The sequence below is a fragment of the Excalfactoria chinensis genome, chromosome 22 (genome assembly GCF_039878825.1).
Source record: "Excalfactoria chinensis isolate bCotChi1 chromosome 22, bCotChi1.hap2, whole genome shotgun sequence".
Lineage (NCBI taxonomy): Eukaryota > Metazoa > Chordata > Aves > Galliformes > Phasianidae > Excalfactoria > Excalfactoria chinensis.
In genome coordinates this window covers 404717-425647 of record NC_092846.1, presented here as the reverse complement: position 1 = coordinate 425647, position 20931 = coordinate 404717, and the positions used below count along the sequence as shown (strand labels likewise).

Genomic DNA, 20931 nt, shown 5'->3' with positions numbered 1-20931 from the left:
GTTCTACCTGCACTCTGCAGACATCATTTTTAGTTGTAGAGCTGCTAAACCTCTCAACTCTCCAGCAAAACTGGAACAGTATATTTAGTATTATAATCACAACAATTACTTCCCATATGCAGCAGTCTAAAGTGCTTAGAAATTAATGAGGAGCTGAAGTGGAATGAGACCTGCTCTTCTCTATAGCTCTCCTGAACCGGCACTGAAGTTCAGCTCCCAGGGAGGATGCTCCCTTTGTGTCCATGTGTTTGAGGTGTGCAGGGCTGAGCAAGTTCCATTCCTGCTGACTTCCAATGGCACACAGTCCACTGAACGCAACGTTTTTCACACTTGAGTTGCAACCAGGTCAATTTAATAGGATGCTCATCATGAACACAGCAAGGATTTCTTTCTAACCAGGCCAGCAGGAGCCTCATGGCCCACATTTCCCTTCTTCCCTACCATTCCTTGATCAATATGACCATCTCCTAAATGCTCTGTGGGCTCAGCAGCTGCCATTCACAGCTCTGAAGAGGCTCAACTCTGCAGTGCAAATTGTCTGCGTTGTTCAGCTATTGTTCTTGGCTTTCTAAAAAGCACCTATTCAGTACATCTCCATTTGAGATTGGGTGGAATGCTTGAGAGTGGGTGCAGGAGCAGGAGCAGCCTCCACACAGGCTCTTATGTACATGCAAATATTGGAAAGGTCGCACAGTTATTCATACAGTGTGTTCTGCCAGCTTTGTGCTGAAAACACCTTTTTCTGGTGTCTCCTAATAAATCTTTGGGGGTTTGCAAATGTAGCAGCAGTCAGACGTGTTGTTCCCTTTTGCAGCTAAATAATCCATTGTTTGCTTGTTTGTTTGTTTCCTGAGCAAATCAGGGCACAGGGACAAAAATATCATTAATAGGAGGTGGCTGCAGATGCTCACAGTGAGCAATAAGGGCAGGTTCTGAACAAACCTGGGGATGGAAAATGCAAAAGAGGTAAAGTTTGTACATGGTGAGTATGTTCTAGAAATATGTTGTTTTCATGTTGTGGCAAGCAGCAAGCCACTGAGCAGGCACACCTCCCATCATTTGCAATGGGCAGGCTCCAGGAATGGTGGAACAGGGCTCTCCTTTGCCCTCGAATAAGGTGAGCTTGGCTCTGGATGTGAACTGCTGTTGTGGAGCGTGCCTCGCTCGTGGCCTGACCTGATCCTGCTGGAAGAGGACAGCACCCACAGCCCTCAGAGTCCATGTGCTGATGCTGCAGAGTCCTGGGGACACTGTGTTCCTGAGGCTGTGCCAACATGCAAGTACATCCCCCATGGCCCTGCCATCTCTCAAGTATAGATTTGTCTGTGTGTCATACAGATGCATTTTCAGGTCCTTCTGTACCCACACTGCCATGTCCATTTTGGAGTTTTCCTACCTTATGCTTTCCTCCATTATCTGGAAACTAGTTCAGCTGCCATTGCAGGAGTTCTCTCTCCTAATGAGCTGTTTAACAGTGCTAATTGCTCATCCAGGTTCACAGAATCATAGAATCATTAAGGTTGAAATAGACCACTAAGATCCCCAAGTCCAACCACCAACCCATCCCCACCATGCCCACTGACCACGACCCTCAGCACCACTGCTACATTCCTACCCAGGTTCCTATGTTTAGGAGAGGGAATCATCCCACAGACCTTCTGTGGGACAGCTGAGGTGGGACTGAGGTCCAGGGGAAGGAGCAGCACTTTGGGGATACCTCTGTATGCTGGGTGAGGGACCTGAATAGCTCACATTATCTTCACCAGATGCGTTGGGAAATTAGACACTGGCACACATTGTAGCTCAAGGTAGGGGAGCTATCTCCATTATCAAACATACAAATAACAAACAGAAATGTTGGCTCCTTCATTTATCCTTTTTAACCCATGATTTAGATGGAATTGCTGCCTTATTTAAACCCAAAAAATGGCAGTTTTCTTGTGTAGGTTTGTAAGAGCCTACACAGCCCCTTCCTGCATCCAGCTGAACCAAAACAATGGCCTCTTACCTCTGTAAGCACTTAAATATACTCCAAGATTATTATTTTTTATGTCAGAATAAAGCAGAAGACATGTAAAGTAATGTGTAAAATATGGTAAGGTGCATCTAGAGGGAGGCTATGCAGTCACCAAGCATAGCAAAACTGATATAAAATATAATGAAAGAATAAAGCAGGTAACAGGGCAGATATAAATCCTGGTGCAATGAATACAGCGTGGCACATAATGTCGATAAAAAGCAGCAAATGGCAAAACACGCATCAGCATAGGCATAAAGCATAATGAACTGATGGATGGAAGTCACAAGGGTTAACTGAACACTCCATTTTTTCCTGGCAGCAGCAACAGATGCCTGAACCCAACTGGTTTGCAATGGGAATTTGTGGTAGCAGACCCCATGCCAGCTTCTGCCCGAGATTTATTGCTCTGCTGGCAATTCAGCACCTCGCTCATTAAGGCTCTCACATTGTTGTTTGGCTTCTTATATAGTGCAAATACGTTAAGCCATGCTTTCAAGCAAGCCAATTAGGAAGGAGAGAACATTTCCCACTGGCTGGGGCCAGGATCAGGGCTGCGTGGAAACTGAGAAATGGTTACAGGAGGCTGATGGGTGTTTGTGAGAAAGGAGCTGTTATCCAGGTGTTGTAGGGACCCCTCAAATGAGAGCTTCCAGGAAGGAGCTGGGGCAGGGCTCAAGGAACACATCATATGTAGGCCCATAGCAACATGGAAGAAGTAGGGCTGTGTTCCTTACTCAACTGATTTCCTACAACGTCAATCTTTCAGCGATGTTTGGTGTCTGAAGGACCCAGTATGCAGATCGCTGAAAGAGGCCACTCAGCATAATGCATTGGCATTCAGGCAGTGCAGGGCTATTTGAAGCCAATGGCCCAGCCTGGGCCACACTTTCTATTTGTTTTTACACATCGCGAGCTAAGTTTGGGTATGGTATGCTCAAAGGCACAAGCAGGCCTCTGTCTGCCTCTAAAAGGATGGGGGACTGCAAAAGGAAAGTACTCTTTTCAAGGAAAGTCATGTTCAGATTATGAACCAGCTTTTCATATTAGCAGGAAATACTTGATCCTCCTGCATCTTCCTTCGGCTGCGCCCACAAACTGGTTTGGGGAGGGCAACCCCCAAAGAAAATACTTTTCATGTGGAGAAGGTAAAGCAAAGCCTGTTTTTGCAACAGATGTGTAAATGAAAGATGTTTAAGCAGGCCTGTTTATAAAACACACTTTAACCATATTCCTCCAGGGATACTCCAGACATCACTGCGGTTTGATGCAGAGTTCTGTTCCCAAGGGCTGCTGACAGATGCAGGGCTCAAGGCTCGTGGTTCCTTTGGTCCCCATCTGCAGCTTGGTGCTTTCCCTGAGTAGTCTGAAAGTATTTCATTTCCATTCTCTACGTTGGGCCTACCAGTAAATGTTGGCAGATGAACTTTACTTTTGTCAGAGGCTGTTCTGAAATGCACTTAAATCAATCACATTTTTTGTCCAAAGATCACCCACCAAATGGAGACAACCAAAAATGGTGTCAGGATAGACAAGATATTTGTCACGAGAGACATCAAGGTAGTAGGATTTAACCAAAACCTACTCTGGGGTCCATTAAAACACACAGCAACCATCTCCCATTGCTTCCTCTCTCCACCTGATGGTTTTTTGGGGGTTAGGGGCTCCAAAACAGCACCAAAACCATGGAGTGAAATCTACATTTGTTATATCAGGAAAGCGATTGCCCCTCTGTGTTCACCGTTGGTGAGCCTGCACCTCAAGTGCTGAGTTCAGTTTTGGGCCCCTCACTACAAGAAAGACATTGAGATGTGGAACATGTCCAGAGAAAGGTAGTGATGTGATGGCCTCAGGTTGAACCAGGGGAGGATTAGGTTGGAAAGTAGAAAGAATTTCTTCTCCTAAAGAGTGATGAGGCATTGGAACAGGCTGCTCAGGGGTAGGTGGAGATGTTCCGGGACCATGGAGATGTGGCACTGAGGGGCATGGTCAGTGGGCATGGTGGGAATGGGCTGACAGTTGGACTAAATGACCTTGGAGACCTATTCCAGCCTTTATGATTTCATGATTGAAGTGAGTGCTGTTGTAGGTGCCTGCTGCCTGTTCATGGAGCCTTGGAAGAAGGGTGTTGGGCTCAGTGCAAGTTCTCCCTGTGTAGACACAAAGTACAGAGCAGTGTCAGAGGCAGAGGACAAGTTTTAGGCCTGGGGACCTGGTAGACATATTTCCCAGCTGCTGCTATCCTGACTTTGCCTTTGCATATAAAGGCAGGAAGATGCAAGAGGTCTCTTGTAGCAGGATACCCATAGCCATTCTCTGTAGAAGACACTTTATTTCCCATCCTGAAAGAAAAAGGCAGAATCTGTAAAAGCACATTCCAGGAAGGAGACCAAACATATTTCAGGTTTACTCTGTATAAAAAAAAATATATCCTTGAAATCCAGAGCTAGGCAGGTTTGGAGTGGGTTGCAGAAATATAGCTTACAGCGATGGCATCTTTTGCTAACCCTGTAATTTCAGAGTCTATAAATTTCATGTTTTCCTTGCAATGAAAACTGAGCAGCCTGGGAATCCATAGGCACCAGTTACCTGCTGGCTCCCTTCTGTCCAGTGGTGCAGCCACAAAGTATTTCTGCATTCACTCACCTTCCCACCTGCCAGCTGGGAGCCAGAAAAGCAGCAAATATGGGAGTGTAATTGCAGTAGACTCCATCCTGCCTTTGTTTCCAGGGCTTTCTGCAGCCCTCCTGGGGCCCTGACCCAGCAACATCCCATCCGGCTAGTGAGCAAACACTGGGGAGGCTTGGGGGCTCTGAGCTCTTCTGTCAGAGGGATGGGATGGTGAAGAACTTTCTATAGAATTAGGCTATGAGGATAGAAAAAAATGTTACACTGCAGCAAGGATTCCATACAGAAGTGGAGAAAGAATCTGTGCTGTCAATTTACACTGTGAATGTACTCTCCGTGATGAAATACTACAATGAATGTGTGCTGTTTGTGGTCAGAAAAACAGAATAGAAGTGATTGGAATAGTTTAGTCAGAAAAAAATAATAATAATAATAATAATGTTGGCCTGAATACTGGCATTGAAAATTACAGGGACTGAACAATGTCTGGACACAACCTCCAATCAATGGTATTCTCCTTATTCCTATGTAGATATAGATAGTGTCTGTTTTCTTAGTGCCTTAAATTCTTGTGTAGAGCCAGCAGTTGGACTCAGTGATCCTTCCTGGGTCTCTTCTAATTTGGGATATTCTACAAATCTATGATTCTATGATCTCTTGTTGCTATCCAGACATACTGTGCCATGTCATGCCATCGGAAAAGTAAAATGATTTGTACTGGAGTGGTGGCAGTCAGCAGGGAGCTGGAACTCAATGATCTTTAAGGTCTTTTCCAACCCAAACCATTCTGAGGTTCTATGGTCCATTGCAGCACAAAGCTATGGCTATAAGCTCATCTCTGTAGAACCTCCATGAGCATCCACTCAACCACACTGAAGTCTTCCAGTCCATCTCTTCCAGGCAGAAGAGGTTCTTTAAAAGCCTTTGCAGATTTTTACATTGCCAGCTTTAAATTAGACCTCTGATACTGCCAAAACTTCATTCCTGGAGACACTCAAGGTCAGGCTGGACCAGGCTCTGAGCACCTTGATGTCTCTGTTCATTGCAGGGGGGCTGGACTAGATGGCCTTCAAAAGTTCCTTCCAATGCAAATGATTCTTATTATACAAAGATACGATTCCACCTCCGCTGGACAAACTGCACAATGGCTGCCACATGGGCTCAGGTCTCATTGCTGCTTCATGTTCCTTACCCAACCCAGAAGCAGATCTATCAGTCTAGTGGCCAAAGACCCCATCTCTGGTGGCCCCACTGCTGCAGCCCCAGGAACAGCGCTGCTCAGGATCAGCAGTTGCAGGGAGTGGTGTCTTTGCTGGCAAGGAACCAGCTGCTTCAAGTGCAGGAATTTGGATGTCTCACTGCAAAAACAGTGGGTCAAGTGTAAGGTGACATTCTTGGCCCCCTGCTTTATTTCCAGTGGTTTTTCTAGGAGAAAGCCCACTGCCCCCCTACACCCTGCTCACTACCTGCCCGAAGCAGCTTTGAGCTCACATTTGCCATCAGGGATGCGCAAGCAGTTAAAGATTTGTTAGAAAAGCATCGTCATTTTTTGCTTTCTTATTGAGAAATCAAAGACCTCATGTGACCATGTGGATGACTTAACACATTTATAGACCAGGAAGGAAGTTGAACTGCGCTGCTCGCTCTGCTCTCCAGAGAGGTGGCTGCTGCAGACTGAACTGCTGCAACTCCCAGCAGAGCAGAGGGATCCCAACATGACTGCCCAAAACAAGCCCCCAAAATGCTGCTTCTTCAACATCAAGACAGCAACTCTTGCTCTCGGGATCTTCCACATGGTAAGTGACAGAATGGGGGATGGAGGGAAACAAAAGAAGCATGGGAGCAATGCCTGCAGAAGGTACGAGCACTGCAGGCCGTGGAGTTCCCTGACTATTGACTTTCATGTTTTGCCAAAACCAAAAGACAGATGATTCAAGGGGAATGTACAAAGAGGGAGGTCAGGCGGGAGGGGAGGGGCGAGCAGGAAGAAGTTTATTACAGTTGTATCTTCTAAAACTGTTATCCCCAGCTCTACCCTTTGGAGCTCATGGAAACCAATTCAGGAGCTCTTGCTCATGCAGGGAGACATCTGGTGCAGCTGCCTGGAGTTGCTGGCTGCAGACAGGCAGCACAGGGAACATTCGGGGACGTTTCTTCCCCCATTCGGAGACATTTCACCCCCCATTTAGGCTGCAGAGATGTGCTTTCAGGTGGCCTCACGTCATACTGAGGATGTGGCTTCTTGCATGGAGAACGCACACTTAAAATAATCTCTTCTGCTGCACTGGGTGTGCACAGTCACACATTAGGAGCATGCGGTGTGATAACATCTAATGGGGACCCGACCTTTCTCCATGCAAAGAAGTGCAGTGAGGGGAACTGTCACCCACAAGGATGTGCTTGGCATGGACGTGTCATGGTCCCTACAGCACTCCTCTTGCAGCTGGAGCAGGCCAGATATGCCCTCACCATACCACAGCCTTCTTCTTGCTCACACAAAGCTGAGACTGGGGTCCAGCATGAGGTGATGTAGCAGCTTTGACTCCCATAATGCCATCCCTGTGTCCATTGGTGGAGCACTGAACTCATGCAATGAAAGGCAACAGAAACTGGAGACGGGTTTAGTTGCTGATTTGGACAGTGGGATAAAGTGACAGCATTCAGCAAAGGGTGATTATAGATCAAGTCCAACTTCAACCCATCCCCACCACACCCACCGACCACGTCCCTCAGTGCCACATCCCCATGGCTCTGGAACACCCCCAGGGACATTGGCTCCACCACTCCCTGTGTAGCTGTGCCATTAATGGTCACAGAAAATAGTCCCACACCAGCTGAGAACAGCAGAGCTTCCCCCTGGCACTATGTGGAATCCAGGTGCTGCAATGGCATTTCCAATGCCAATTTTTAATCATTTGGGGTCCTTGAAATGTGATGAGATTGCAATTTTATATCCTCCTTTGCCTTCTGCTTTTTGAGCATCTAGATTACAGCCCAGGCAGGCTTCTCTTCTTTCACCACAGACTCAAAGCTCATCATCTCACTGTTTTAAAGAAACAGGAATTGCTGCATCTCTTGTGCAGACTTCTGACCCCAAATGACAAAAACTGAACCATATGAAAGCGGAGAGTTTGCAGCAGAGCAGAAGCAATTTCTGATGACCAATTAAACAAAGAGCCATCGCGGAGGGATGGTCATGGCCTACTTGGAAATGGGACCCTCATAGGAAGCACTCCCAAGGTTTGAAGAGGAAGTGGCTAAATTAAAGGGAGGAAACGCATGACAAGGAGCTACAGGCATGGCACGTGGTGCAAGCTGCCTGGTGCCAGTGGAGAATCAGATGCACAGAGAGAAAGGGAAGTAATCTTTCCTAGCTGGAGGGTGAATCACAAACCCTGCTCTGTGCTCCTCCAAATGCTTCGAAACAAAACACATTTTTCTAACAATTGTTTAACTGTGGTGCCAGTAGATATTCCCAGTTTGCACCAGCATTTACTGGAAGAGAATGAGGTCAGCTCATGGTGCTGTTGGCCAACGGGGAAACCTTCATTTCCAATGACATAATGTGGAAGATTTCTTGTTGCAAAAATCATGTCGAAGACTTCCAGTTGAGCTTTGAACAGCAAAAGGCAGAGCCTTGGGGAGAGGCTTCACAGTGTTCTCAGGAAGGAGACTGCCACTGTATTTTGCAGTAGATGGTCTTAGCATACTACTTTAAGAGATAACACAGAAGAATAGCAGCATCCTTTCATATTTCCTACCCTTTCTCTGCCTTTTATGATTTTACGTTGTTGCAGCTTGGCAGAGGGAGGGAAAGGGTAAAGGGAATTTATAACTCGGTGACACGGATGATTTGCCACATCAATACTGTTCGTTTGTATCAATATAAATTATTGCTGTGGGTCCCAGTGATGAATCATAGTGATGCTGGGTGATAGCAATGCCATCAAACACAAGCTCTCAGGCTTCCTAGTGATATCTTGTACTCCTATAAATTAGATCTATCTTACTACTGATCTCTCCGTGGACAGCTGAAATAAATGTGGATGTTCTCAAACAAATGGGGAAGGAGAAGGAGGGGGATGAGGAGGGGACAGTTGTGTGATTAGCAAAGCTTCAGGAGGTGTCGGGTAGTGACTTCAAAAGGAAGCATGGAGGAATTTGTCCTCCTGCTCATTGACAAGAAGAGACTCCCAAGTTATTTGGTGCTTCAGGAGCAAAGCCTGGCTGTTGCTTCTGTGCATAAACAGAAAAGTGACAGTTCTTTTGCTACTCATTCTTAACTACAGACAAAGGTCTTGGAAAGTGGCATCTCGTTGCGTTGACCTGTCATAGCTGAGCTTTGGTGCTTCATGAGCAGAGCTCCATCTCTGAGATCTTCCCCAGGTCCAGCCCTCACTGTGGCCATGGTTCATGTTGGCATGAAGCTGTGTTGTCAGCAGGCTGTGGCTGCCCTGGGATGTTCCCTCATACTCCCAGAGCATCTCTATCACATGAACAGGGAGGGAAAAAGAAGCAGCGGGAAGGAAAAGATTAAATGCTCTGAACCACAGCAACCACTTTCAAATTAAAGTAAGAAGAAGTGAAGCACTGAAAGTAAAGCACTTATATGAGGCAGCATTTGACATCACAGCGCCAGGTGTCATCACCCTGCATGCACAGAAGTCAGGAACCCTCAGAGCACATTCATGCCCCCGCTGACCCCTGCTCATTGCAGCATCAGGCTCTTTGCCTGATGAAAAGGAGCACGTGTCACACCAAGGCCATGTGCACACATATAAATAATTGGGAGATTAGTCAAGCTGCACGGGTTTCAGCAAATAAAAAGTACCCAAAGCAGCCTCTTACAGCAGCTTAACCCTACCATAGCTGTAGCAAATATCCCCCAGGGAATGGGGGCTGCGTGCAACGTGCTGTTAAGTTTCTGCCTTACAAGATGCCCTTTTGCTTGCTCAGGTTATCTGCTTTGGGTTAACGGCTCACTGTGCCTCTGTCCTGCGCTGTTTGGTGATGTCACCAACCTTCCTCCAACTTCTTAGCATCACTGTGGGGCTTCAGTTACCTTCTATTGTTTCCAGGAATAAATGGGGTTGTCATGGGCCAGGCAGTGGGGTGCCAAATGCAGAGGTGGGTGATGGAGGGATCTCCTGTTCATGATTTACTCATAGGATGGAGAGCTCAGAAATGACCACCAGAGCTTTGTCTCTTACCTCATTGCAGTTCAGTGGCTCATTGTTTCTATGCAAAATTAACTTAAAGCCAAGTTTCACTTAAAATGTCTACTCACTAACCTTCTGCTTACGTTTGGTTTGGCTATCTGATATGGGACTGTCATTCATTTGGTTGTTTTTACAACACTTGCAAGGATCTCGGGTTGTCCTTTTTTTATTGTCCTCCTGACAGGCACTGGGGACGGTCCTCTGTGCTGAAGCTTTGGCTCTGGATGTGAATTCATCTGGGATTCCATCTCCCACATCTCCTGTCTTTCAGGAAACATGTGGCTGCTTTGGGTTCAAGTCTTCTGCTTTCCTCCACTTAACAGAAACCTGAAAAAGCAATTTCTCCCCTGGTTTCCCATGCTGTCATTTGAGGAGTTTGACCAGTAGCAGCAACAGGGAAAGTGAAATCTCTTCTGGAACATTTACTCATCAGAAATAAAGGATTCCAATGAGCTCTCTTCTGGAAACAGCATTTGTTGTTTTGCAAAGAAGGTTGATTGGTTTGGTTTGGGGATACTTTCTGGTCTCCAGACAGTGGAAGAGGCTACATTTGTTTCCTGTCTTTGCCACACAGCTGTGCCCTCATAGCTTTGCTTCCTCATTTCTGGCCCATTGCAAAGTCTGTCCCTCCATGCCTCTTTCTTTTGCCTGCAATACCTCCTGTAGAGCAGGAGGTTTATGACCGTGCATTACTGCAGCCTGAGCTCCCAAAAAGAACAAATCATCTCTTCTGGTTGCTTAACCGTTTAGCTTTTTCTCTTCTCCTGCAGTTGCTTGTTTTGCACTGTTGCCCACACACAAAGTTTGCAAGCAGGAGCACAACCACAACAGTTCAGTTTCCTCTTTGCCTGCGTCACTTCTTTAAGTGAGTGTTAACACAGAAGGCTGTGGCAGCTATTGTGGACAACTTGTTTCAGCTACACAGTACGATGCTTGTGCTGATTGTGGTGTCAGATACAGACTTCCTTTCTGCATCATCACAGGACAACTCCAGTGCAGAGCAGACAAATACCTTCCCTCACTCACCTCTTCCCAATGACCTCTTCTTCACTGATTGTCTTTTTTTCAGTGCCTCAAGCATGATGAACGTGTGCTCCCAGTGCTGGACTGGGTGGGGTGATGGAAACATGTTTGCACCATTTTTTATTTTCTTTGGGGAGAAATGAGAGAAAATCCATCCAGTTAGGTTCAGTGTGGTATCACTTCAAAATGCCATTGGAGAGCCACCCTGTACTTAGGGCTGCAGCCACTGCATGCTCCTTGGAAACAGATTTGTCAAAAGCAAGTTGGTCTGCAGTGGGCTGCATTGTGCCTTTTGCCTTTGTTCTCCTAGGTGATGAGCGTTTTGCTGCTGATCGAGTATTCCCTGGAGGTGGCGAGTAGGAAGGGCTACTGCAAAGACCTGGGCAAGGATTACTACAAAATTGGTAGGTGGTCAGGATGCTGGAAGGGAGCAGGGAACAATGGGGTCCTACATTGACCTTTCTTTTAGGTTTTTCTTTTATTAAGGTTTGTGAAGACCACCAAGATCACCACGTCCAGCCCCAACCCATCCCCACATCTCTCAGTGCCACATCTCCACATTTCTTGAGCGCCTCCAGGGACGGTGACTCCACCATTTCTCTTGGCAGCTGTACCATCACCCTTCCAACTCCAGCTGCTTTGTCCCACATCCCTGGTGGTTTGGGCATGCCATGAGTTGCCTGCAAGAAGCAGCCGTGCTGTTCCATATCTCACATACAGTCCCAACATCACATTTGTCACAAATGACTGAATTCCTACACATTTCGTGTGGGGTGAGAAAAAGAAAATCTTAAAGCTCAAAATTTAAAAGAAAACAGCTCCCCCAACCACAAATATTACTTAGCCATAAATAATAATAATAATAATAATAATAATAAAAATTTGCATGAAGCAGTTGGGGAGAACAGATGCAGGGTGCTTTTTCCTTTTCTTAGTCACTTTCTGCTGTAAAACCACAGGTTGAGATTCCCCTTCTGCACTGTGCTCAGGATGGCGGAAATCAGAGTCCTCTGCCCTGCAGTGCCTCACCATACAAAGCCATAAGGAACCACATAGGAAAAAAAGCCCACAGCAGGAAGGATTTGCCCATCCCCTGCTTTTCCAGTGTTTCCTTCCCCCGAGCTGCAGAAATGCACAGAAAGTGGAGGAGAAATCAGGGTGCATTGGAGGGAACTCAATACCCAACTTGCATGATTGCTTTCTGCAGAGCTTCCCCCTTCCACTTGGCTTCTCCTCCCAAGTGTTTCAAAGGGCTCTGACTGAGAGGTGGAGAGCACTTTCTAATTACAGTTGGAATAAAGACAGTGCAACTCTTCTATTCCCAAAAACAAGCAGGGAAACAAGGCAGCCAAGCAGTATAAGAAGTTCAATTTGACTTCAGAACCTGGATGGAAGAGCTGGAGAACAGTGTGGGGAGAGGTTCTGTGGATGTCCTCAGTATAGGCTGTTCTATTTGTAGATAACAATCATAGAATAGCTTGGGTTGGAAGGGGTGTCAAGTTTAAAACCATTCCCCCTTGTCCTATCACTGTCTGTCCTTGTAAAAGGTTGATTTCCCTCCTGTTTATAACCTCCCTTTAAATACTGGAAGGCCATAATGAAGTTTCCCAGCAGCCTTCCCTTCTCCAAGCTGAATAAACCCACCTCCCTCAGTCTGTCTTCATAGAGAGATGCTCCAGACCTCTGACCATATCTGTGGCCTTTCTCTAAACCTTCTGCCAAAGCTTCACTTCCTCCTGTGCTGGAGTCCCCAGACTTGGTTGCAGTACTCCAGATGGAGCCTCACAAGGGCAGAGTAAGGGGGAACAATCCTCTCCCTGCCCTGCTGTGACCCCTCTTCTCATGCAGCCCAGGGTACCATAGGCCTTCTGGGCTTCAAGTGCACACTGCTGGCTCATTAAGTTTTTCATCTACCAGGAAACCAAAGCAGGGATGCTGTCAGGGAGTTCTCCCAGTCTGTGTACATACTTGGGTTTACCCCAACACAAGTGCAATACCTTGCTCTTTTCTTTGTTGGACCTCATTAGCTTCACGTGGGCCTATCTTTTGAGTTTGTCAAGGTGCCTCTGGATGACATATCTTCCTTCTGCTGTATCAACTCATCTTGCTGTCATCAGCAATCAGCTGAGGATACCCTTGATCCCATCATCTGTGTCACTGGTAGCGATGTTAAAGAGCATCAGCCCCAAGACAGACCCCTGAGGGATACCACTGGTCACCACCTCCAACTGGACATACAGTCATTGACCACTGTCATCTGACTGGGACCATTCAACCAATTCCTTATCCACCAAATAGTCCACCCTTCAAATCCATAACTCTCCAATTTGGAAATAAAGATGTGCTGGGGGACCTTGTCGAAGACCTTGCAGAAGTGTAGGTAGATGGCATCACTTGCCCTTCTTTTGTCCACCAGTGCCATCACTTCACCATAGAAGACCACCAGATTGGTCAGACACAACCTTTCCTTGCTGAAGCCATGCTGGCTGTCTCAGATCACCTGCTGATCCTTCATGTGCCTTAACATGTCTTCTGGGAGGATCTGCTCCATGATCTTCCCAGACTCAGAGTTGAGGCTCACTGACTAGTAGTTACCCAGGAAGGAGAACTAGGATTGATTTTGCCATTGCTGGGACAGTGTGGAGGATGACAAGATCAGCTGTCTTTAGGAGAAATGCTCTGTTCCTAGCAGCCTCTCCTTGCTGCCTTGGTTTACAGGATGCTGCAAGCAGGGCAGCACCAAGAGCACTCCTCTGAAAGCTGCTTTTCAGTAGAAGCTGATCAAGAGATTCGTAGATCTACTAAAAATACAACACTAAAACAGGAAGAATATCCAATATTCTATTCATCTATTCATTCTGAAGCTTAGTGGGATCAACGTCAGGATGTTAACTGGTCTAAAGCAGGTCTAACTTTAACACCTGGTGTTTAAGAAGTAAAACAAGATTAATCTGGCCAGGCAGAAGGAACAGGAGACAAATGGTCGTGTGGCATTTTGGAACATTCAGTTGCAATTTGGAAGAGCCAGGTTCACATTTCAATGCTCTGTTAAACCACAGCATTACAAGTCCTGCTTGCACTTCCCAAACCCATTTATTGGGCCATAGAACAGAAAGGAGTTTCTTGGCATTCATCAAAAATATTACGAGTCACTCAAAGCCTCTCCTGGCCACATTACAGGACATAAATCCTGATATGAAGTCAATCAAATATAGACATTTAGTAAATAAATTCTCTGCTTTTCTGCTTGTTGGGAGGGCTTATTTGGTTGGCATTAACTATCTGGCATTTCTTGCTGGCAGTGCAGATGTCCAGCACAGCTCTGCAGAGGCTCTGCCATATGCCGTGCCAGCAGCAACTCCTACAAACTCCTTCTATCCATTCTCCTCTGTTCTCTTTTTGGATTGGGGTTTCCTTTGCTGTTTCCTAAGCCTTCTACCATGTTTCAGTTCTCACTATGTTGTGGCTAAAAAAAGAAATAAATTCAGTATTTATTTAACAAGATGTAAGTAAAAGCAAAATTCCCTTGTTTCTCCTCATTCATCTATATTTCTAAGGAGCTTGTTGCATTCTGCAACTGCAGAGAGTGGACGGAGGTGAAGTATTTCACCATGCAGCTCTATGGTCCATGCTACTGTTGGGTGGTTGAATCTTCTTCCTTTCTTGAGTATCTCCTAGATCTCTCCACAGCTTTTGCTGTTTATTAGTTTATCTAAGTCTCAAAATAATTTCCTGACCAGAGTTTTTGGACATTGCTTAAAACCTCATTCCAGTTTTCATTTTGTTTTACTTTAATATGGGGGAATGTGGGAGGTGGACATTAGGCTCCAGCTTATAGTAACATGAAATTAATGTTGTCGCTTTTAGCTGATGTCACCACCAGTTTCCTGTTGATCATCATGCTGTTTGTCATCAGTTTCAACCTCCTCTTCGGGGTGTTGAAGGTACGTTCTCCACAAATATCATTTAGCTGCTTGCTGGGGTCTCTCTGCTACTGGGGACTGGAGATTGCTCACTGAGTGTTGAGGTATGACCATAATGTTGCCAGGCTTGCTTAGACTGACATTTAAATAAGGTTTATTTGTTGTGTTGTGGGGTAGAAATACTCTTATTTGGAAATGTTGCTCTATTGCCTCATTTCCATACTCTTGTACAGGTCAGATCTTGGAGGGGAACCATAAGTCCCCTTTTACAGGAGGATTCCCTTCCTATTTAGAGGAGAAATGACCATGTGCTGATCTGAGAACCCAACTTTCTTTGCAGCAGAAAGCTTGGGGCAGCTGAACAACTAATGGAAACTGATTTGATGGGATCAAACATAAAGGTCACGTAGTGAAAGTTCACAGAAACTTTCAGTGCAGAGTAGGAAAAAGAATTAATGTTGATGCCCTTCACTGTTACTGAAGCTGCCATGGTCATCCCAATCTCTAGAATTAGATGCAGAAATTCCAGGAGAGGTTTTGTTCGTGAAGTACTTTAACATGAGTTGTTTTAGGTATTGATGGCTGGGCTCATTCTCCCGTTCAGAACAGAAATAACTCACATTGATTTTTCTCACAGAAGAGGGAACGCCTCCTGATCCCGTTCCTTGCTCTACAAGTCATGGACTTTCTCCTCAGCCTCCTAACAATGTTCAGTTCCTACATCCAAGTCCCAGCCATGGTTTCAGTGTCATCCCTCAGACACACGGTAGGTAACAGGTCATGTCAGGATGCTCTTTGCTCTTTATGGGATGGATTTTCATGATGAAGCTGTTCCTACGGTGGCTGCAATCTCTGGGAGTTAGAAGGTCCACAAGGGCAACTGGTGATAGCAGGGACAAAATTGGGTTTCCCACTTCAGAGACACTTGCTGTTGGTTTTCCTTTCTGCCTCGGGGATCTGGGGTGATATTTGTGAGGTAAGTCAGGAATATCACTGCAGCATCTAGAGACTTCTTCCGAAGAGCTGGTAGAAACCAACCCAGTTTGCCCAGTATTATGGTTTATATAAATGAATTAACTAATAGAATGGCTGAGGTTCGAAAGAACCTTAAATAACATCGAGCCCCAAATCCCAAATAACTTAGGCTGTAAATGATGATGGAGCACAAGCCCATGTAAATAGGAAAATCTATAAAGGTCCTGTAGATATAATCCTGTCCCCTGCCCTTTGTCTGCACAGCAGGAACACCTGAAGACCCCTTTCCTGGCTCTGCAGCTGCTGGACTTCTGCCTGAGCATCCTGACCCTCTGCAGCTCCTACATGGAGGTTCCCACCTACCTCAGCCTCAAGTCTGCAGACAACAGAGTAGGTGGTGAGCACCTTGTGTGACCCTGGCAGAGGGGACAAGTGTTTGACTGAGACCCTCTCCCTCTTTTCACAGGGCTTTCTGCCAGCCCTGGAGAAGTTACCAACACAGGAATATGCCAAAGTGATGGTCACCTTCACTGTTGCGTTCATTGCTGTCCTCTTCGTAAAGGTAAATGGCTGCAGAGTGTGGTGAGCAGTGAGGGCAGAAAGGAAGCTTTGCTGCCCGAGGGATAGTAGGAAGTGGCTTTTACTTCTCTCTCAAATCTGCCAGAGCCATAGAAAGCTGCTGGGGTCTCCCCTTGGGAGCAATAGGAGCTATGCCTCAGTGAGGGTCTGATAATCAGATCTCTCTTATGATTCTGAGGGTGTGAGTTATAAAGGAAGCTCCCCCTGCATTCGAGAACTATGACTGGCCATTCATCTCTATAAGGATAAGATGTTTGAAAATGAATTGTAGGAAACTCTTCTGCTATTGTACGACAAAATCAGTGAGGTCGTTAAGCAGCAGGTTGGATCTTCCACTTGGGTAAGTTGCTGTGTCTGTGCTGATGCAAACAGAGTTATGCAGTCAGATGTCCTGAAACTTAATTAAAAGCAATGAGCTGCTGGGTTCTGCTTACACCTTAGAGAACTGCATCATGTGAGACTTGCTGCACAGTGAGAGGGTTTCTCTTCTTCTTGCTTCAGTGGATCAGAGAACAGATTTTTCACTGAGAGGTTTCGAAAAGAAAACTGCATCTCTCCAGGTAGAGAGCAGATTCTGCACAGTGACAATTGCTACTTGTTAGCTGGAAAGCAATTCTCTTTTTATCTAGACTCTTCCCAGGTGGCCTGAACAAACAGCGTGGAATGGAGATTCCTGTGCAATGCTCTGCAAATGTGACTTCAGCATATCTTAATGTTTGCATAAGCTGATCAGTAATAGTGGAGGTAACTCTGCAACCCAGCTGGCCGTGTGGCCTGGCAGATCAGTTGGTTTGAATTTCCTACAGGGCTAGCTATTGCAAAATCAAAGAAAATAAGCATAAATATATATTTCTTTAATTATCGTAATTTTATAAAATTTATTTGGGGATTACTTGGGAGTTGAGTGGGTTTTTTTGGTACAGCAAATCATGATAGCTTCAGGGTATTGCATGTTTTGCTCTTCTATATGAAGAAGCTTATGGTATGGGAAGGTTTTTGCAGTGTTCCCTGGAGGTGGTCAAAGAAGGTTTTACCTTCTCATCTCCATAAGTCAATTTGAGAGACAGATTCCCTCAACTCAGATACTCCATTCTTTGTTCTCATTCTTTGTCTTGGCTTTTTGACAAGGCAAACAGTCCTCATTGTTATGGGAAATCCTAAGCTACAGGGCCTGTTCCTGGGACATACAACTCCCTGTGTTCCTTAGCAAATGCCAGCTGTTTTTAAAGTACAGCCTTATGCCAATGAAAACAAGAGACACATGACTTCGCCTCACTGCACAGCGCAGGGAAAATATTTATTTCACATGGTATGTTTCACAGGCCTTGCTTATTTTCTGGTGCCACAATCTGTCAATCGATCCATTTTTCTCAGAAAATCTCTCCATTTACCGCATTGTGTAACACCACAAGGTGCAAGGCAGGCCTGTCAGAAAACTGACACTAATGGAAACACAAAGTTTTCTTGAATAAGACGTCCTTTGAGGTCAGTCCTAGTTGACAAGGGGGCCTTGGATCTCTGGGAGGTGAATGTTGTACCCATCCATGTGTTTCTGAGACACCCAGACTTCGTAGCTTGCTCAGAAAAATAAGATGAAAATTGGCGTGTTTTCCTTTCCTGCATGATGACATTGGGCACACAGCAGCCTTAAATGTGCTATAGTCCTATTGAATTCACACCAGTGTGCTGCTCTGAGCAGATGGAGTTGCCACACTTCCAACGAGGGATCAGGACAGACCAATTTAAAGGCTTGGGATATGTAGTGTCAGGCTTCTCTCAAGGCTTTCAGCTAAGAGAAAGATAGTGGTAGGATGATGGCAAACATAGAAATGCTCTTGTTGACCTGCGGTGCCAAGGCAGACTTCCCTTTCTCTTTCCTTTTCAGGCCTATATGTTCAAATGTGTCCTGAACTGCTTTAGGTACATTAAAGCCAGTAAGAGAGAGGAGGTGAAGGTTGACTCACAGGCAGCTGAGAAGGTGAGTAAAGGTTTATGTCATGAAAAGTCATGGTTTAGATAGCGTGATGCTTCATGATCCTTATGTTTGCTCCTTTGGTGGTATGAGAGACAGGCCAGCACTTCAAATGTGCATTAACAGGTATTAAAAATCAATTCCTAATTATGTAAAATTCCTTTAAATTTACTCCTTTGTAAAACCTTCCAGAGGTAATTGTGTTTGCAAAGGAAGCTGATAATCAGACTTTGGGCAAAGTAAATAAATGGGAACATATCACTCAATCTCTGACTTGAAGGTGTGTTTTTAATTTCAGATCAACTTTTGTTTCTGTGCCTGATAGTGTCATTCATGTTTCAAATTAAGTTTGCCTCCACCTTTTGCTGGATCAGTATCTGAGAGATTTGGTGTATCACCCTTTGTTTAAATGAATGTCCTTATGTAAATTATTGGTGATCTCCAATAGCAGCATCCAACTGCTCTGACACAAAGAAGGGAAATTTAAGGCCTTCAAAAAATGAAAGATACTTGAGGAAGAGAAACATATCCAAGATCAAGGCCATTTGGAACCCTTCGTGCATCCAAAGTATGACTGATGGTCTTCTCTTTCAGGCCGTGCTGCCATCTTATGAAGAAGCCTTGGAGTTGCCTTCTAAGGAGTGCCCACCACCCTATGTAGCAGTCTAAGCTCTGTTCATGGAGGGAAGACAGAGTTCTGCTGTTGGTGCCTCCTGTCCCTTCTGTCAGATACTCAGCCTCACTGAGAAGCCCTCACTTTGCAGCAGCATCAAGCTTGTTGCACTCTAGCTCGCTTTATGAGCCCATGAAGAGCAGTGATGAAACACTGGAGCTGGTGCCTCATTGACAGTTTTGAGCTGGTAATACTGAGTTGCAGTGCTGATTTTAATAAACTTGGCACCAGGCATCTTACAGGTTCCCATCACTGGGCTCTGACATCTGCCAGGTATTTGGCCTGGATCCCTTGGTAGGCTTATTTACCCCAGCAGGACGCTGTCTCTTATCTGTCCTACATCTCTAACCCAGCAGCTGAGGCATTTAAGAAGTAGAATGAGGGGAAAAACAGGCAATAACCTTTTTTTCTGCTTTCTGAGGTAGCCCAAATCTGGTGTATACTATGCTTACTAGCATCTTTTAATGAGGACCTAAGGGAAAGGAGTTAGCAAAAGAATGAAGTTCTCAACAACACACTCTCATTCTATCTGCTTATTACCATGATTGAGTTTGTATTCCAGCATATCAAACATGCTGGAGTTGTGACGGTGTCGCTCTGCCATTTTATACCCAAGAGTTTGCTTTTTTTTATTATTTTCTACTTTTTTGCTTTCACTGTGACTTTGAAAGATGAGTTTCAATAATAAAAACCCTGTTAACAGCTTCAATCTTTTACTGTCTGATTTCTGAAGGGTTGGCGCATTCATGACCCATGCTGACTGCACAGGTCAGTCTGTGTAAATGCTGGTGAATGATGTCGCTGACAGTTGGTAGCTGGAATTTAGTATCTGCTAAATTACTTTTTTGGATGGCTCCCTGCCTTTTCAAAAGTGTAATCTGCTCAGTAACAACTATTCCAACATCATCTACATTGTAAGACAAAGCCTAAGATTCTTGTTCTGCTCTGAAACTTCAGTGAATGATTTGCCACTGTTCATTTGATGACTAAAAGAGATGGTGATGATAATGATATTGACCATATACCTGAGCTGCTTTTCATCGTTGAAAAGCAGTGATTTCCTTGTTATACTCCTGAAAACCAGGCTGAACACCGATGTGATCAGTGTGATCAAAGAATCATAGAATCCTTAGAGTTGGAAGGGACCTTTACAGCCCATCTAGTCCAGCTGCCCCACAATGAGCAGAGACATGCACAGCTCCATCAGGTTGCCCTGGGCCCAATCCAGCCTCACCTTGAAAGTCTCCAGGGAAGGGGCATCCACCACATTTCTGGGCAACCTGTGCCACTGCCTCACCACCCTCACTGTAAGAGGTTTTTTCCTTACATCCAACCTAAATCTAACCTCTTGAGGCTTGAAACCATTTCTCTTTCTTCTGCTCTGCTAAAGCAGTCGTTGCCTTCTTTCCTGTCACTCTGCTTTAGATACTGAAGGCCACTCTCAGGTCACCTCACAGCCTTCTCTTTTCCATCTGCACAGCCCCAGCTCTCAATCTGTCCTCATAGGAGAGGTGTTCCATCCCTTGAATCCTTTCTGTGGCCCTCCTCTGGTCACACTCCAACAGCTCCATGTCTCTCCTGTACTGAGGACTCCACATTTGGGAGCAATATTCCAGGTGAGGTCTCACAGCACAGAGCAGAAGGGCAGGAGCACCTCCCTGACCTGCTGGCCATGCTGCTTTGGATGCAGCCCAAGATATGGTTGGCTTTCTGGTCTGTGAGAGCACACTGCTGGTTCACATCCAGCTTCCCATCCACCAGTACTCCCAGGTCTTCTCCAGCAGGGCTGCACTCAATCCTTTCATCTCCCAGCTTGTATCTGTAGTGGGGGTTGCCTCAACCCAGGTGCAGACATTGCACTTGGATTTGTTGAACCTCATGAGGTTCACCTGGGCCCACTGCTCAAGTCAGTCTAGGTCACA

At 45.6% G+C, this 20931-nt stretch overlaps 1 protein-coding gene across 3 annotated transcripts; it reads left to right on the top strand.

Annotated features, from left to right (window-relative positions):
- Nucleotides 1–6102: 6102 nt before the first annotated feature.
- LAPTM5 (lysosomal protein transmembrane 5) lies at nucleotides 6103–19716 on the top strand. Of its 3 annotated transcripts, none has more exons than XM_072355500.1 (8): nucleotides 6103–6441; nucleotides 11198–11291; nucleotides 14755–14831; nucleotides 15448–15576; nucleotides 16050–16175; nucleotides 16252–16347; nucleotides 18250–18342; nucleotides 18931–19716. In XM_072355500.1, the coding sequence occupies exons 1-8, from the start codon at nucleotides 6361–6363 to the stop codon at nucleotides 19003–19005; spliced, it is 771 nt and encodes a 256-aa protein (XP_072211601.1). In that variant the 5' UTR covers nucleotides 6103–6360; the 3' UTR covers nucleotides 19006–19716. The 3 variants fall into 3 exon arrangements, with proteins under 3 accessions (XP_072211601.1, XP_072211602.1, XP_072211603.1); XM_072355501.1 differs by having other exon boundaries at nucleotides 6240–6441; nucleotides 16053–16175; XM_072355502.1 differs by lacking the exon at nucleotides 11198–11291 and having other exon boundaries at nucleotides 6260–6441.
- Nucleotides 19717–20931: the final 1215 nt, after the last annotated feature.